Raw genomic sequence first — 18,999 nt, 5'->3', positions numbered from 1 at the left:
CGAGTTATTAAGGAATGTTTGATTGTGTTCAGCATTCTAATCGATAAGATCTTTTCATACAGAGAGAAAACAGTTTTTTAAAATAAAAAGCTGTAATTCTCTGTAAGGTATTTAATTTCCCTATATTACAAACAATTTTCTGTTAAAAGATTGTATGAACGTACAATTGTATAAAATTTCGAATAACAATAACTCCTCTAGATTAATCCTACTAGCGTACTTATTAACATTAAATCGAAAGTTATCTAAAAGTTAATTAAGTCTAGATAATCAAATCATTCAATGTCAATTAAGTCATTTGTGCGAAATATAAACATGTCAGCTTTCCATTACAAACATAGTAGACAATTTGAATTAAATTTAATAAATTTGTTTCTTAACGATAGCACTTCTTGCTTAAAGTTGATCATGACAGATCATGACCTTGTATGAAAATATTACATCTATAAACACTACCTATGCTTCGTCATACAATAATTGTCATTTAAACTAGCATTGTAGAGATAATACACACACTAAAGTGAATACTAAATTATTCTTAGCATTCTTATAAACATTTAGAAATTTAAGAAACGATTAACCCACAATCATGTTCATAACATGTGACATTTTGTTCTGCACAAACGTTTTGTTACATGATTTGAAAAACAAAAAATGTTTAAAAAATGTAAAGATGATTTAAAGTACTCTTAAATATTGATAGTTTGTACTTAATGACGCTTATAGTAATCTTAGACATGATTACAATAGTTATACTTTTATTCCCTATCTAAATTATTTCTATTCTGACGTTTCTGATGCTTTAGCTTTGGTAATACTAGATGAAACAAACAGCAGATTGAAAGAAAATCATCTTAAAGTTAATTACATTCATTACAAACCATTAGTTTGCATTTTGTTACAAAAGAAACTGATGTTCGTTACATGCAAATGAATTATAAACATACACATGCAAACATAAAATGTAAATTTATCTTTTAATCCAAATTAAATGTACATTAATATTACATCTAAATAATAGAAAGGGTTTCGAAAATTTTTATTGCACTCAACAGCAGACCAGCATGCAACCCGGCTCATGATAAGTGGTCACCAGTGCTTATAAACTTCAGCAGTGCCATAGGGGTTGCTGTCTATAAATTAAGTTTTAATAAATTATTATAAATATATATATACTCAAGTCACAAGCATATTGATTTCACATAATGAAAATGTAAGAAACATAATCATGTTTGGGCATTTTCATTTATATCTGCTCATACAGAAAACACAACTTAGCAAATATATTCCACAGTTAATCTAAATAATTGCAAATAATGCTTTTGAAGACCATTGACTTTTGATCATTAATTAAAATCATCTTCTCGTAGAATTTACAAAAGGTTATTTACAAAAATTTATATCAGTATTTTCATATATTACTAACTTACTAATTACAACTATTCAAATATAATACTATAACTATAAGAACTAAACAACCTATTTTAAAACAAAATTGGCATCAATTTAGTTCTTATGAACTATTTCAATTATTAATTTATAAATTATAAACATATTTAAAAAAAATTAAGATCCCTTGTGAGTTCACGTTCCTTGCTGAATCAGTTTCTCTTCTGAAACGGAGAAACAAAGTATCTTAAGTATGTAACAAATATTGAAAAAATACGACCAGGAAAATGTTTGTGTTAATGTAATCATACTTACAAATTAATATATTACATAACACGTTCTGGTTCAAATATAGTGCATCAATCTTTTCATGTTTCAGACATTTTAGTGCTCCTTATAATTTTTCCATAAAATTTTGTCATTATCAAACCTTTGTCTACAAAAATAAAAACATTATTTTATATTGGGTAGAAGGATGAACGTGGTCACAGGCCACTTGGTGTAACTTGGTTATCAAACACCAGGAAACAAAACGTGAATGCCATCATCTAACTTTGGATGTGAGATCAATTGTGCTGTATTTTATTTAAACAGGAAATCATGACTGATTGATCATTCCAAAAAACTAGTTCGGGCCCACTTGACAATAAGCATATAATACGCTGAGTTGCAAAACATAAATACTGCCACCCACTCGGGACAATTTTATTATCTGAGGTGTGTGTGTGATAGTACGAGACTTAATACCGACTGTTTTGATCAAAACTTAACATATATGATAGCTAGGCAGCAGAAATAGGAAGGACCATTAGTTGGTGCTAATTCATTTAATTATATTATGAATAATAATTCTGTTAGCAAATAATATACCGGGAAAATAGTGTAAACTCACCGTTATCAAGACATCCGAAATAGCATTTCATTTTCGATCTTGAGGCATGCTGATTTTTAATAATAAACATTCTGAAATGAAAATAGTTACACTGGCTTACGAAACGCTAACGAAGAAAAAAGTATCGGAGCCAAGTTATATCTAAAGAGAATTCAAAACAGAGTTTCTCAATGTCTAATCGTCTAATATTCTCACAAAGCTAAAAGTTGCTCTAAATTAATACTACAACGTAAAATAACTCAAAACAAAACCAAAAAAAAACGATTTAAAAAATTAAAGCGTTATGTACGACATTTTGAAAACTTTTTTTTTTTTTTGAGATTGTTTTATTGGCCCTGGAGTTTTGAAAACTTCAAAGCAGTGTTTCCACTTACGTTTTTTTTACCACATTTTACCCTAGTTTCATTTGAATTTATCCCTAAAATTTCCTAAACAACTTTCATAAATCCTTTATATAGAAAGCATAAATAAAATACAGAAAATAAACCACAGCATATTATTTAATGTAGGTATATATAATCTAAACGCCCCCAGAAGATCATAGATCTATAGGATTAGAATTTTCAAGGAAGTCGACGCATTGCTTTTATATTCTTTTGCTGCACGCAACCTAACACTGTTCGGTTCTAAAATTAAGCAATTGTTTGCTGGCATTCCCAACTTTCTATGAAGCAAGCCGTTCAGGGTTTCGTTAGAAAGCCTGTTTCTTTTGTCAGTTTTTACATTTGAGAACACTGAATAATCTTTCTACCTCAGTCTTTGAAGAAGGAACTGCTAGCAAAAGCGAAATGACAATTACAAGGTTTTCGAAAAAAGCAGTGGCTTAATCTATGATTTACTTTACTAGAGGGTTACTGTTGAATCAAACCTTCTTTATAGTTTTTATACACAACTCTGTTTTATTCTTTTACTTGTCAACTCGACTTAATGTCATTCTCTCCATAAAATAAAATGTTCATTGTTTTACTTTAATTATCGTTTATTTTAAAATTCACAACAGTTACTAGTATAGGCTTTGCTTTTTACCCCGAAATATCCTAAATCCTGGTATTTTTAAAATTGTCTTTATCATCCAAAATATCAGCTATTTTTCCCTAAAAAAGGGAGAATTCCCTAAAAGTGGAAGCACTGCTTCAAAGTACGCTAACATTTTTATTGAGTCAGAACTCGTATCTGCCATCTAGTGAGTTTATTAGTTCATTAAGGCCAAAACGTTTCAAAAATGACCTCGCCGGTTCCTAAAGATGACGCTAGTTGAATGTTCTTTTTCTTTGTATGGGAGTTGCACCCCCCTTAGATTATACACTTAATATATTAGAGATAGATGCGCAACTCTCATTTTTATTTTTGCTTTAGTTAAAGCCCGGTCCAGCAGGCGTCGCTACGGTCGATTATTAGTCTCCCTACCCCCCACCAGGTGGCTTTTTTAGTAATTTTAATATTTTTAATAACTCTCTTTATGAAAAAATCTTATCGTTTAGAATCGCTGAAATTCCCGGTAGTACTTATGAGATATTAAGGAATGTTTGATTGTGTTCAGCATTCTAATCGATAAGATCTTTTCATACAGAGAGAAAACAGTTTTTTAAAATAAAAAGCTGTAATTCTCTGTAAGCTATTTAATTTCCCTATATTACAAACAATTTATTAATTAATTATTTATTTATTTATTAATTTATTTATTAATTTGGTTACTGACGTAAAGTGACATATATGACATAATAACCTTTGCACAGTAACATTCAAAATGACGACTTTGACGCCAACTGCTGTAACCGGAATTCGGTGAATACACTGTCCGAAAAAACCGAGATCCAGATCCAAAAAACTGATTTTCTCTACATCTAACATGAAGTTTGTGTGCGAGAGAGAAGGCCCATTCATTAGGTACAGTTTTTAAATGTGTTAGAAAGATTTTGTGGTCGTCGTGGCCTAACGGATAAGATGTCCGGTGCATTCGTGTTGAAGCGATGCACCGGTGTTCGAATCCCGCAGGCGGGTACCAATTTTTCTAATGAAATACGTACTCAACAAATGTTCACGATTGACTTCCACGGTGAAGGAATAACATCGTGTAATAAAAATGAAACCCGCAAAATTATAATTTGCGTAATTACTGGTGGTAGGACCTCTTGTGAGTCCGCACGGGTAGGTACCACCACCCCGCCTATTTCTGCCGTGAAGCAGTAATGCGTTTCGGTTTGAAGGGTGGGGCAGCCGTTGTGACTATATGAGACCTTAGAACTATATCTCAAGGTGTGTGGCGCATTTACGTTGTAGATGTCTATGGGCTCCAGTAACCACTTAACATCAGGTGGGCTGTGAGCTCGTCCACACAGCAAAGCAATAAAAAAAAAAAAAAAAAAAAAGAGTAAAACATAATAGTAGAATATCTTAATAATAATATATAGTCTATACTAATATTATAAAGAGGAAAGATTTGTTTGTTTGTTTGTTTCGAATAGGCTCCGAAACTACTGGACCGATTTGAAAAATTATTTTTCCATTAGAAGCCGACATTGTCCCTGATGAACATAGGCTACTTTTTAAAAAAAAAAATATTTTTTAATTTTTTGGTTTCATGTGTGTTTCAATGTTTCCGAAGCGAAGCGAGGGCGGGTCGCTAGTTATTATATTATAAAGAGGAAAGATTTGTTTGTTTGTTTGTTTCGAATAGGCTCCGAAACTACTGGACCAATTTGAAAAATTCTTTTTCCATTAGAAACCGACATTGTCCCTGATGAACATAGGCTACTTTTTTTTTTATTTTTTTTATTTTTTTGGTTTCATGTGTGTTTTAATGTTTCCGAAGCGAAGCGAGGGCGGGTCGCTAGTAATCTATATAGTTATTTTTATGAAAAATGATAATATCGAGTGAAATTAAATGAAATATTAAATGAAATGAAGATGATTAATTTGAGACATTAATCAACTGGGATGAAATTAAATGAGATGAGATGATATGGGATAAAATATAATCTCAGTAAAATAGTGGTTATTTACCTACTGAGACTTTTTCAGTGGACTTTTTGGAGGATCCCGAGAAGTTACGTCCAGCAATTTTATTTCATTTTCCCACATTTGTGCACTTTCACAGGTATTAAATAGTTAATAAACCACCGTTATAACACATTCAAGCCTGAAGAAACTCTAAATAGAAAAAATAAAACAAATCACACAACTTCGTTCCTCGCGTTCCCACCAAAAAGTCTCGTAATGATATATTTAGTGCATACTGCATAAATAATAAACTTAATATGACGTACTGCATACATTATGTAATACACTTAATATATTTAGTGTACCTATTATCTATGGTTGTCTAGTCTGTATGGGCTTAGATCTCCTTGCCTTTTCTAATAAGGATAAATTGGACCAAAAAAATATCTATGGTTGTGACTGTTTGTTTAGATTGTCGAAAATCTAAAATCTTTTAAAAATCCTACAGTTAATTTTAATAATACTACTACTACATATCCAGAATTAATATAAATCAAAATGCCGAGTGAAATGATAACGTTACAATTAGGTCAGTGCGGAAACCAAAGTGAGTATGTAATAGAAGAACAATGTTTCGGTTAATTATAATTAATTGTTCCTAAAGTAAACCTACCAATTTGTTATATACTTTAGTTGGCTTCGAATTTTGGAAACAGTTGTGTATTGAGCACGGAATATCGCCTGAGGGCATATTAGAAGAGTTTGCATCGGCCGGATCTGATCGTAAAGATGTGTTTTTCTATCAAGCTGATGATGATCACTACATACCACGAGCAGTTCTGCTGGATCTGGAGCCGCGTGTTATACACACGATTATGAATTCACCCTATGCTAAAGTTAGTACTAATATCTCATCTTTTTTGTCTAATAAATAACTATTAAGTGGACAGCATAACTTGAAGTAGTAGTGGCCTAAAGGAAAAGCCGGCCCGGCCCGGGTACTCGAATCTAGCGATGTGAATATACTTACTTAACATGACATATGCTGCATGTTTCATATTGTGCATGGGTGAGCAAACTTATAGCCATCCTGGTGTAAAGTGGCTACTGGAGCAATAGCCACTATAATGTGAAGGCTAACACCCTTTTTGAGATGATGATGTCTCAATTGTTTGTATACAGCTGTTGCTTAGCAGTAAAAATAGACAGGATGGTGCTACCGGTTAAACAAAAAAGAAATACAAATCATTGTATTGGTATGATCAATCTTCATTTATTGTAATATTATGACTACAATTAATATAAATTCAATATTGCTTTAGTTGTACAATCCTGAGAATGTGTATCTATCTAAACATGGTGGGGGTGCAGGGAACAACTGGGCTTCAGGATATGCTCAGGGGGAGAAATTAAATGAAGAAGTATTTGATATAATCAACAGAGAGGCTGATGGAAGTGATAACCTTGAGGTAAGGCACAGGAAGTACAAGTGAATTTTTGGAATATTTTATTATATTAGTTAAAATCTCTCAAGATATATGACAATATTATTATAAAACTAAAAGAAGCAGGCATGTTGCTTGCCCTAAAAATCCTCAACTTCAAAACAGATTTAGTTAAAAATATTCAGAATGAATGATATCCATACAGTGTGTCTCTAAATGAGTATTAAATTATTAGATTTATAAGTATCTAATGTATCAATTCTACTATTAAATCAACATGACTAGTAATTTAAATTAAATTTTTTTTTTTTTTTAAAAATCAGAATGGTAGTATAAAGTGGAAAAATTCCTTAATGTTTCTTGTATGCTCACTTGGCCTAATTTCTGAGTTCTTGGTATTTTTATTTAAGGCTCAAGAACTCAGAGATTAATTTGTAAAATGTTATAAAGAAGAGTTTTCTATATTGTTACATTTAAAAGTTTGTTTAGTAAATGTTTCGAGATGAAATTAAACAGTGTTTTCCTCTCTACAGGGTTTTGTTTTATGCCACTCAATAGCAGGAGGTACAGGTTCAGGGATGGGCTCATATATACTGGAACACCTGTCTGATAGGTTTCCTAAGAAACTTGTTCAGACATACAGTGTCTTCCCAAACTTAGATGAAATAAGGTATGTAGTAATTACATTGAAAAAATTACATATATAAAATCTGTAATGTCAAAAAGGCATGATACATATTTGATATCTCAGCAGTTGAATTGACTTTTACCAAGAATTTTAACTTATTTCTTTATCTTTGTCCATAAATGTAAATCCAGATACATTCTAGGTACATGCTTTTAGATAGATTATTAGATACATTGTCATCAATTAGTTTAAAAATGTATTATGGGTGTGATCTAGGACCATACTTAACTTTTATACTGTTAATATTTATTCAGCCTGTCTACTGTACAAATACAATGTCAATTATATGAATAACTTGGGCTTAGGGAATATGGGAATTATAAAATCAAGTGCAGAGACTATGAATGTATGAAAATGTTTGTAAGTCATGGAGGTAGTGTTGCATCTGCAGAATGTAATTTTCAGATACTTTTATCCCAATTCTAAAAAATTAACCCATTATGTGTATAATGTACATTATGGTATTAATAATAATAATAAGGACGATTTCTTTTTGGATACTTGGGGTCGACATTCCGAGCGATGTCCAGTTTCGAAGTCATTTGTAAGGCAAAGCCAAGTTGGCGTCCAAAATGCTGGGAGTCCTCAACAGAGCGAAGCGGTACTTCACGCCTGGACAAAGGCTTTTGCTTTATAAAGCACAAGTCCGGCCTCGCATGGAGTGCTGCTCCCATCTCTGGGCCGGGGCTCCCAAATACCAGCTTCTTCCATTTGACTCCATACAGAGGAGGGTCGTTCGGATTGTCGATAATCCCATTCTCTCGGATCGTTTGGAGCCTCTGGGTCTGCGGAGGGACTTCGGTTCCCTCTGTATTTTGTACCGTATGTTCCATGGGGAGTGCTCTGAGGAATTGTTCGAGATGATACCAGCATCTCGTTTTTACCATCGCACCGCCCGCCACCGGAGTAGAGTTCATCCATACTACCTGGAGCCACTGCGGTCATCCACAGTGCGTTTCCAGAGATCTTTTTTGCCACGTACCATCCGGCTATGGAATGAGCTCCCCTCCACGGTGTTTTCCGAGCGCTATGACATGTCCTTCTTCAAACGAGGCTTATGGAGAGTATTAAGCGGTAGGCAGCGGCTTGGCTCTGCCCCTGGCATTGCTGAAGTCCATGGGCGACGGTAACCACTCACCATCAGATGGGCCGTATGCCCGTCTGCCTACAAAGGCAATAAAAAAAAAAAAATCCATGAAATATTTTATTTATTAATTTAATGCCATATATTTCAGTGATGTCGTAGTTCAGCCATACAACTCTTTGCTAACTTTGAAACGTCTCACTGAGAGTGCAGACTGCGTGATGGTTCTGGATAATACAGCATTGAATCGCATCGCCAGTGACCGCCTCCACATACAGAACCCATCGTTTGCACAGATCAACACGCTAGTGTCTACTATTATGAGTGCAAGCACTGCTACCTTGAGGTAATTTCCCCTCTCTGTACATTTATGACTTTTATATAATTAGCCGACTTTATTTACATATTCAAAAGTTACATTAAAATGTTAATAAATGAAATACTATTTGTTGTATTGGTACATTACAAGTATTAATTTTTTTTTTTAGGTTTCAATGTACTTTTTGTTTAAGGTCTTCTTCATAATCTTTTTAATAAGATCCTCGTCGTGCAGTGCTTGGTATTGTCCATTGTTTACATGTGTACTTGTAGTCTTGTAGACCAATGACTTGAGCCTCAGACCATGTCTCAAGGTGGGTGGCGGCATTCACGATGTCTTTGTCTTCTGTAACTGTTTTGCATAACCTTGAGCTCGTTCTTCCATACAAGCAGTTAAAGAAGAATATTTTTAATTTGTTTTATAAAAAGAATGTTTATACTAGTTGATGAAGACGACATCAAAGTTTTGTTATTCCTGCAGGTATCCGTCATACATGAACAATGACCTGATCAGTCTGGTGGCGCCGTTGATTCCTACCCCTCGACTGCACTTCCTCATGACTGGGTACACGCCCCTCTCTGCCGATCACGAACAAACCGCAGTGAGTTTTGGCAATAGAAATTCGCCTTTTTAATTCCAGTAGTAATATAAAATTGGAAAAGACTTAGATGGAAAGTTTGAAAGAGAATATGCAAGAGAAGAGTGCGATTGCAAAGATGATGTATGATGGAAAAAGAAGACACACAGCGCCGACCCCACATGGTGGGATGAGGGCAAGGAAAACAAAGAAACGTTATTGGAACCCTGGATCAGTTGTACTATAAATTGTGAACATAAACATTTCAACTGAAGTTAATTCCTGAACAAAGTGGATCATCCTATCTGCCAGAAATCACGTAGAACAATGTCTTGCCGAATATTAATTTCAAGTATCGAAATCAGAGAATAAGACAACTGAATGTGTGTGTTAGGAAATTTACACCGGAACGCTCGTGAATTCTGGTTTGTTGCTTGCAGGCTCCGAAAATTCGCAAAACAACAGTTCTAGACGTGATGCAGCGGCTGTTGCAGCCCAAGAACATGATGGTGTCGCTCAGTCCGGACAGGGCCAACCAACACTGCTACATATCCATACTGAACATTATACAGGTGAGTCAAACTGACATCAGTTACTAGGGTATGCATAGTGTCAAATGTCGACGAATGATCTCAATCGTCCGCAACAACGAGCGGCTTAATTTCGCATTTATTATTTTAATTATATGTGTGCCTAGTGCGAGTGTTTTAACGTTCTTTATACCGTAAAAGTTAACTCAAATTTGACAAACAGTTGAAACAGCGCCCCTAGCGGCAAACCTAGGCAAACATTCCTACTGCATACAAATTTGAGTTAACTTTTCTGTTTCAAGCCAGGCGACGACAGCAGTTTCGTGATAAAATAATTCACACACAATAAAATAATAGAATCTGAATTGATAGAATCTGATTCTCAGATGTGTAATAGCAGATTACACAATATTGTTGTGCCGTGAGTTTCTCTTTGAATCATACCTGGTATGCAGTCCCAGCAAATTGGTTTATATTGAGGCAACTGGAGGTGATCTTCGTGTTGATACTGTAGTGTGTAAATACTCAAGTATGTATACAGCCTTATTTAAAGTGCTTCTTAAGCACTACTGTCTTATTGTCTTGTAACTAAATACATCTTTTACGCAATAAACCGGACCTTCAAACTGAATGGACGTATTATTTTCTTTCTTCTAATCCATTGTGACCAGACCACACGACAATACGTTATATAAGGTGTAGATGGTGACCGAGCTTCGCTCGGTTTTTTTTTGATAACGGCATCTTGTTGTGTCTTTAAAGCGGTTAGTTGCCCTCAATTAAGGAAAATAATATTATTATTCGCCAATAGATGTCGGGAAGGGTTGATTATTGAAAACACGAATAAAACAACATTTTCTGAAAATAAATCGTAGCTAGATCGATTTATAGCCCCCGAAATCCACTGTATACTAAATTTTATGAAAATCGTTGGAGCCGTTTCTGAGATTCAGATTATACCTAGTCAGGTCATAAGTATTGTCACACAGTAAAAACTTTTCTTTTAGAATGCTGGCCACAAAAAAGTTTATTGAATTCGAATTTCGAATTGTTCATGAAAATAAAAAATGTATACTTTTAGAATTTTACTCATTTTTAAATATGGAGTGGACGCTTAAAGAAGACCGTGTTGCAGTTATTGAGTTGCATCGTTGCGGTTACGCGCCAATTTAAATTTTTAACATACTGAAAAATTTGAATATAACCAAAAGATTCGTTTATCGTACCATCAAACGATACAATGAAGACTCTAGTGTAGATGACAGGTCAAGAAGTGGTCGCCCTCGGTCTGTTAGGACTCCAGCAGTGATAAAAGCTGTGAAGGCGCGAATTCAAAGAAATCCCAAACGTAAGCAGAAACTGTTGGCCCTTCAGATGGGGTTAAGCAGAACCACGGTGAAAAGGGTGTTAAATGAAGACTTAGGGCTTCGGGAATATCGAAGAAAAACAGGTCATCGTTTGAATGCTCGTCTAATGGACCTGAGACTGAAGAGATGCCGCGCTTTGTTGAAGCGGTACGCGGGAAAAAAATATCGGGAAATTCTTTTTTCGGATGAAAAAAAATTTACCGTAGAAGAGAGCTACAACAAACAAAATGATAAGGTGTACGCACACAGTAGTGAAGAAGCGAGCAACCGTATTCCGCGTGTCCAACGAGGTCATTTTCCATCCACGCTCATGGTATGGTTGGGAGTTTCTTATTGGGGCTTAACAGAGGTACATTTTTGTGAGAAAGGTGTAAAAACGAATGCAGTTGTGTATCAAAATACAGTCCTGACGAACCTTGTGGAACCTGTTTCTCAAACCATGTTCAATAACAGGCACTGGGTATTCTAACAAGATTCGGCGCCAGCTCATAGAGCGAAGAGCACACAAGACTGGCTGGCGGCGCGTGAAATCGACTTCATCCGGCACGAAGACTGGCCCTCCTCCAGTCCAGATTTGAATCCGTTAGATTACAAGATATGGCAACACTTGGAGGAAAAGGCGTGCTCACTTTCAGACTTTTTGGCGGGAACGCGAGGAGTGAAGTTGTGTGATTTGTTTTATTTTGTCTATTTAGTGTTTCTTCAGGTTTAAATGTGTAATAATGGTGGTTTATTAACTGTTTAATATCTGTGAAAGTGCACAAATGTGGGAAAATGAAACAAAGCTGCTGGACGTAACTTCTCGGGTTCCTCCAAAAAGTCCACTGAAAAAATCTCAGTAAATGACCACCATTTTACTGCGATTATATTTCATCCCATATCATCTCATTTCATTAAATTTCATCCCAGTTGATTAATGTCTCAAATTAATCATCTTCATGTCATTTCACTCCATATTATCATTTTTCATAAAATTAAGAAAATAAAGTAAAATAAGACATGACTTAAAGGTCTTAGTTAGTTACCAGGTCATAAAATCTCTTAAAAAAAAAAAAAAGGCGTGCTCAAAGCCTCATCCCAATTTGGAGTCACTCAAGACATCCTTGATTAAGGCAGCCGCCGATATTGACATGGACCTCGTTCGTGCTGCGATAGACGACTGGCCGCGCAGATTGAAGGCCTGTATTCAAAATCACGGAGGTCATTATGAATAAACTTTAGTGTCATAAGAATCTATGTTTTATTAAGTTCATTTTGGTATATGAATGGTTACATAATGAATAAACTTGTTTCAATTATTTTACATTAAACATGTGACAGAATTTATGACCTGACTAGGTATATATATTAATATACAAGAATTGCTCGTTTAAAGGTATAAGATAAAGGTCAGCACTGACGTGGTTGCAGGGCGAGGTGGAGCCGTCGCAGGTGCACAAGTCGCTGCAGCGCATCCGCGAGCGGCGCCTGGCCGCCTTCATCCCGTGGGGGCCGGCGTCCGTGCAGGTGGCGCTCTCGCGGCGCTCGCCCCACGTCACGGCCGCGCACAAGGTGTCGGGCCTGCTGCTCGCCAACCACACCAACATCTCCTCGGTCGGTGCACCTCCTCTCTTATCGACCCACATCCGGCGCTCTAGTGGAATGTGATGTCCTGCAGTAAGATTTATTATTGGTGGTAGGACGTCTTGTGAGTCCGCACGGGTAGGTACCACCACTCCGCCTATTTCTGCCACTAAGCAGTAATTTGTTTCGGTTTGAAGGGCGAGACGGCCATTGTACTGTTAAAAGTAAGACCTTAAAACTCATCTCTAAAGGTGGGTGGCGGCATTTACGTTGCAGATGTCTATGGGCTCCGGTAACCACTTAACATTAAGTGTTAGATCCTGGTTGCTAATTTTGGTTTACCAGAGTTGGTAAACCGCGCTGTTTTCACTCGACGCTAATTGTAACGTTTTAAATATTGTAACAATTTAATATTATCAATATTCTATCGACCGCAGGAGCACACAGTGAGCACATTTCGCGTTTCATGTTAAATAGTAATAAAGTAAAACTAGTTGTAGTTGTGATCTCAAATCCTCAGACTGCAGTTTCACGAACGCGCCTTCACATCTATACTAATATATAAATCTACAGTGGTTTTTACGGATGTTCCGTTTTAATTACTGAACCGTGCATCCGATCGACTTGAAACATGGTATCCATGTAGAAAATACATGTACTTAATGGATAGGCTAATATTTATATGAGTGTTGGACTCCCTAATAATAATGACAATAAATAATAATGTTAATTTTAAATGCCCAGCGAAGCGGACGAATACGGCTAGTTCATATATATAATTAAACGAGTGATTGCAGCTGTTCGATCGATGTCTGCAACAATTCGACAAGCTGCGCAAGCGCGAAGCGTTCCTGGAGGTGTTCCGCAAGGAGCCCATGTTCCGCGAGTCGCTGGACGAGCTGGACGCGTCGCGCGGCGTGGTGGACGAGCTGGTGCACGAGTACCGCGCCGCCGCCACGCCCGACTACGTGCACTGGAACCCAGGTCCGCGTCTCCACCGCACCACTCATAACCAGACGTGACAAAGGCAACGACTTGGCTCTGCCCCTGGTATTGCTGAAGTCCATGAACGACGGTAACCACTCACCATCACGTAGGCCGTGTGCTCGTCTGCCTACAAGGGCAATAAAAAAAAAAGACTCAAATCTTGGTAATTCCAATGAGTAACAACAGTTTCGCAGCTTGATCGTTTAAGGACTCTTTAAGGGTCCGTAAGCTGGTTCCACTACCACCACAGATGCTCTGTTGATCTGATCCCGGTGGGGTTAATAAATGAGTCGACTATTATCAAAGGCGGCAATCTGACTTTTGGACAATGATTGGTAAATCAGAAAAACGAATTATTGACTTTGTATTCCATTGGCAGTCACAAAACTCTTCGGAACGACATCTTAGATAAATAACAGGTTAACTATTAACCTTTATTTAATGCAGGTTTTGAACCGTATTCTTTGAAGGAGACGATTATATTCAAATAAATCTGTATTGACATATCAATAAATTTTTTTTGTCCAAATGGACAGATTGCCGCCTTTGATAATAGACGACTCAAATAACATGCGTACAATGGAAGTAAAAGCTTGAAACTCCGTACTGTATCTCCACCGCAATAAAGGACCTTCGTTACAACACAAACAGGCGGATTTTTCACTGATGTTTTGTGTTAATTCTGATCATACTATTCATTTTTGTAATATACCATGCTCCCTTTGCCCTTTTTTTTTCCATTACAATGAAATACTATTCTTAGAAAAATCTTTAAATACCTAGTTCCGTAATTTTGAATTAGTTTTATTTTAACAATTATCGAATTATATTGAATATCGTAGCAATCAACAATATCGTTGAACAATGATTGATGTGCGCGATCTCTGACAGTGTTAAACTCGACTCGTATATCTAAACACATGGTCTGCCTCGTGGCTACGCGTCTCACAGTAGAGGAGTGCATGACCGTACTGTGTGTACTATTACCCCGTTACACACATAAATGAGAAACCGTATATTTCTTTATTTACAGAGAGCAGCCAAATATAACACATACAGGCGACGGAATGTTGGATTCATATCACGAAGCTCATCACCAGCAGAGTTTAAAGAAGAATGCCAAAGATGAGTCGTCAAATCTATAATTCTAAGACGTTGACAATTTAATTTATAACCAAGTGCCATTATGTAATCTCATTTATTCACTGGCCGCCGCTGCCGTGACGCCTTGTTCAAATAAAACGAGCTTTTTTTACCCAAGATCTCTTTTATTTTCAATAATCACTAATTATTCAACCTCTTAATCTTTACACGATCACCTTCGTATTTCACATTATGTATTTCGCGCATTATGTATGCGATTCTCTGATGCGACTGACATTATGAGTATCTTAAATAACAAAGGAAAGACTTTCCAAGGTATATTTTAAATTTACAATTAACAGTATGCATCTCATCAGAGAGCAGTGAATCAATACATCGCATAAACCTTCATTATGGCATTTTTATATACATGGACTGAAAATAATTTTCAGTTATTTCACATGCTTTCACATTCCAAGTTATGTACTAAACGTTTGATAAAATGACATGTTATAGCATAGTGTTACAGTAAACCTTGTGATATAAGAAAAACAAATATAAAATGATCGTAGTGCATTCAGTGATGGCCAAGCTGCAAAAAAACTAATCGTAATGTTAATCATTATATATATTCAAATTTTGAATGATTTTAAAATATTAACATTACAAAGGACAGTTAGTTATTCAGAATATACATACAAAAATAGCTATCTAAGTAATAATCAGGCTAGTGCTATTGTAACATTAGCTGAACTTACACCACTAATTTGAAAGAAGTAATTATATCCTTAATGTAACGATCACACTCATACATATTAATAGATAACATAAGGACCAAAGTTGGAAAACTAATAATGTTCACTATCATAGCTGAGAACAGTTTAGATTTTGCAGAATGAAGCATATAAACTTGTTATGTCACTAAATTCATTTTTCATGACAAGAACTAAGCCATAGTGGATATTCATATTCACAGTGAGAGCCTAAAGTAAGAAACCCTGCTTCGGCTGACTTAATGGTGTTACTTTGATACTAATGCAATATCATGGTTAAATATTATTCATTGCTAGTGTTCAGGCATCATTGGCACTACCACTTAACTTCGTTTTTGAGAATGAGTGCTTATGATTCAAATGCTAAAATCATCAGATTATTTATAATCAATAACTAACTCATTCTCACAAACTATATTAACAGTACAGATTCTAATGGACACATTTCTAAAGAAAATAAATGAAATTTTAATTTAATTAAACTGATCCCAATCACAAATTTGAATATTTATGCAACCAGTACCAAAGAACACATCACACTTTAAATAAAAGGACATTATTTAGGTCCTATTAAATAGTGGATAAAAGTATGATTACTTCAAGGTTTTCAATTATTTTAGAAATGTGTCTGTGTTTTATTCTTAATGAGATGATAAAATGAAAATAGACTACACTATACATTCCAGTATGTAAATAGTGAATAAATGTTTTTTATGATGTGTTCTTCAATATTAACTTTTTGCAATTGTAATGTGGATTCATAGTGATACAAGGCTAGGATGTCTGACTTGGTGTAGTGTATTTTGGCTGAATGATGGAAGTCTTCCTTAATGGTACGGTTTCAGGAGTAGGGATTGCATCGCCAGTAGGCAACTTTGCCGGTGCAGCTGGAGCTTTAAATGGTGCAGCTAAGTTGCTTGGTCTCTGCTTTGCCATTTGATAGTCGCCAGAATCAAAGAATTTTTGCTGAAAATTGAACAAGCGTTTAGAAAAAATGAACTATAACTAAAAAGTAAACTAACAGTAAAAATTTCTGTGTTAATAAATAGTTAAATACATACTCCCTTGGCTAGTCTTTTTTGCAGAAATGCAGAATGACCACTGGGCCCTCTACCCAGCATTGCATTAGGGAATTTCGCTTTTAATTTTGCCTCTTCCAGTTTTTCCAGTTCTTTTGGCTGAAATAAAAAAATATTGCAATAATTAAAATTTATTGACAAAAAATAAACAATTATGGTCAATTAATTTAACAGTAAAACAGTTAAATTATAAAATTACAATATAAAATATTTGTTCCTAAGAAGTTTGTTTAAGAATTTTTGCAGAGAAAGCTGAGAAAGGAAATTTTTTTCAAGAAACATTTCACACATCTATTACTGCTATGAAGACGACGACTTCACAGTCGTCTAAATGAACAAGACATTCGGTGCATTCGTATCTTTCGATGCATCGGTGTTCGAATCCCACTGGTGGGTACCAATTGTTCACGATTGACTTCCACGGTGAAGGAATAATAACATAGTGTAATAAAAAACAAACCCACAAAATGATAATTTGAGTAATTACTGGTGGTAGCACCTCTTGTGAGTCCGCACGGGTAGGTACCACCATCCTGCCTATTTTTGCCATAAAACAGTAATGCATTTCGGTTTGAAGGGTGGGGCAACCATTATAACCATACTGAACTTATATCTCAAGGTTGGTGACGGAAGTTACATTGTAGGTGTCTATGGGCTCCAGTAACCACTTAACACCAGGTGGGCCGTGAGCTCATCCACCCATCTAAGCAACAACACAAAAAATTGTCTGTGGACACAGTTCTACTGCAACCAGTAAACAACTATTTTTACTAATGCTTAGGTGGGTGGACAAGCTCACTGGCATCCGCCACTGGTGTCAAGTGATTTCATGATTTTGAGTATGTATTCAGAGAGTTACTACTGAAGAGGGTGTTGATTCTTTCCTAAATATGGCAGAGCATTTATGATGTATCTGATATCATATTTGATGCTGCTAGCCAGAATCTGATCAAATTCAAATTTATCAGGTTTGATAAGCATGAATTATGTAAATAAAGTAAGTTCAATACAGATTTATCATAATTTCTGATCCAATGATCTTATGAGGCAATAAATTGTTCTCCTGGTTATTTGTTTGGTTGTGTAGATATTAGATAAGGTGTGTTTAGTATTCTTTGGTTTTCGCAATTTGTATACATAATTACACTACTTTATTGGGTTAATTGTTACAATCAATTGATACATTGTTACAGTATTATCAGTAAGAACCAATTTACACACATGGATTATTATTATTGATTTACTGTTTTGTTTGCAAGGTTATTTGTTCAGTGTAATAATATACAAACAAACAAGTATCTAAGGATAATTTTTTGATGAACTGTCTTTCTAGGTATAATTAATTTACAGTATTGCAAAGTATTTTTAAATCAGCTACCACTGTCATTTTTTATTCAAAAATAGTTTATTACGCCTGGAAATTAGGTTTAAGTTTCAAGAACATTCTACGACTTTATCTACTTACATCTTTTGGTGGATCATTCTGGTCTGGTGAGTCACTCATGTTGCTTTCTAAAAATAAGTTTAATTAAAATATTAAGAATGTAGCTTATGCATTTTAAAACATTGATTTATTTTAACAACTTCTCTGATGATGTGACAAGATATCATACAAATAAATCTTTAAATTTCAATATTTAACGACTAAGTCTAAATACATTTACGCTCAAAACACTCTTTAGGCTTCCATGCGTTTGTGAACGATTATGGTAATCTTTTTAATAATTATTATTTAATATTTAAAAAAACAGGTATATAAAGGCACGTTTGAAGGCCTACCTTTATGTATTTATATATTGACAGGCCTATTAACTTCAGAAATTGCTACAAAACCACTTGTTCTTTAAAGTTAGTAGAGAATAAAGGAATCCCGAATTAGTACCGGTATAGTACTATAGGATTCCTATGCTCAGATTTTCACGATTTTAGTTTGGATCGTCTCTTTTCCTGCGTTTCAATCACTTCAACAAAATTTAACTGACAAAAATGGCGTTTATTGTTTTTTAGTTTTGATTTTTCTTAGGAGCAGATTTTCACAATTTTTGAGCAAAGGAATCTTTTGCTTGGGTTTGCTTGTTTATTCTAGTAAAACATTGTTATTATTTTTCTTTGCTTGATTTTAAATTTGTTTTGCTAGAACGTAAATTTATGAAAGTAGAGTTTTTATGGATGAAAGTAAATTTGATAAGTAATAAAAGTGATCAACTTGCAAGATAATTAAATTAGTCAGTAGTCTCTGATCAGTCTGTAACAGCATGTCGCCCTTTGTCATTATCATAGATT

General features: G+C 35.1%; 2 protein-coding genes and 1 long non-coding RNA gene across 5 annotated transcripts; 1 reads left to right on the top strand and 2 right to left on the bottom strand.

Moving 5' to 3' along the window:
• Positions 1-99: 99 nt before the first annotated feature.
• LOC149502906 (uncharacterized) lies at positions 100-2,595 on the bottom strand. Its single transcript, XR_016323071.1, has 3 exons — positions 2,282-2,595; positions 1,705-1,825; positions 100-1,613 (listed from the first exon to the last, which is right to left on the bottom strand). It is a non-coding gene; the product is annotated as an uncharacterized LOC149502906 (long non-coding RNA).
• A 2,788-nt stretch (positions 2,596-5,383) lies between these two features.
• Positions 5,384-15,041, top strand: gammaTub37C (gamma-Tubulin at 37C). Of its 2 annotated transcripts, none has more exons than XM_028175690.2 (10): positions 5,384-5,828; positions 5,915-6,117; positions 6,544-6,690; positions 7,200-7,336; positions 8,590-8,784; positions 9,238-9,358; positions 9,775-9,906; positions 12,642-12,824; positions 13,592-13,778; positions 14,815-15,041. In XM_028175690.2, exons 1-10 carry the CDS (start codon positions 5,780-5,782, stop codon positions 14,829-14,831), a joined length of 1,371 nt encoding a protein of 456 aa, XP_028031491.1. In that variant the 5' UTR covers positions 5,384-5,779; the 3' UTR covers positions 14,832-15,041. The 2 variants fall into 2 exon arrangements, with proteins under 2 accessions (XP_028031491.1, XP_089583416.1); XM_089727290.1 differs by having other exon boundaries at positions 5,691-5,810.
• On the bottom strand, positions 15,029-18,989 carry endos (endosulfine alpha). 2 transcript variants are annotated; one of them, XM_028175691.2, is made up of 4 exons: positions 18,496-18,989; positions 18,182-18,228; positions 16,699-16,815; positions 15,029-16,603 (listed from the first exon to the last, which is right to left on the bottom strand). In XM_028175691.2, exons 2-4 carry the CDS (start codon positions 18,218-18,220, stop codon positions 16,412-16,414), a joined length of 348 nt encoding a protein of 115 aa, XP_028031492.2. In that variant the 5' UTR covers positions 18,221-18,228; positions 18,496-18,989; the 3' UTR covers positions 15,029-16,411. The 2 variants fall into 2 exon arrangements, with proteins under 2 accessions (XP_028031492.2, XP_089583417.1); XM_089727291.1 differs by having other exon boundaries at positions 18,182-18,224; positions 18,496-18,703.
• Positions 18,990-18,999: the final 10 nt, after the last annotated feature.

The sequence above is a fragment of the Bombyx mandarina genome, chromosome 05, assembly GCF_030267445.1.
Source record: "Bombyx mandarina strain Sakado chromosome 05, ASM3026744v2".
NCBI lineage: Eukaryota > Metazoa > Arthropoda > Insecta > Lepidoptera > Bombycidae > Bombyx > Bombyx mandarina.
Note: the sequence above shows the minus strand (reverse complement) of the source record. Positions and strands in the feature narration are given on the sequence as shown.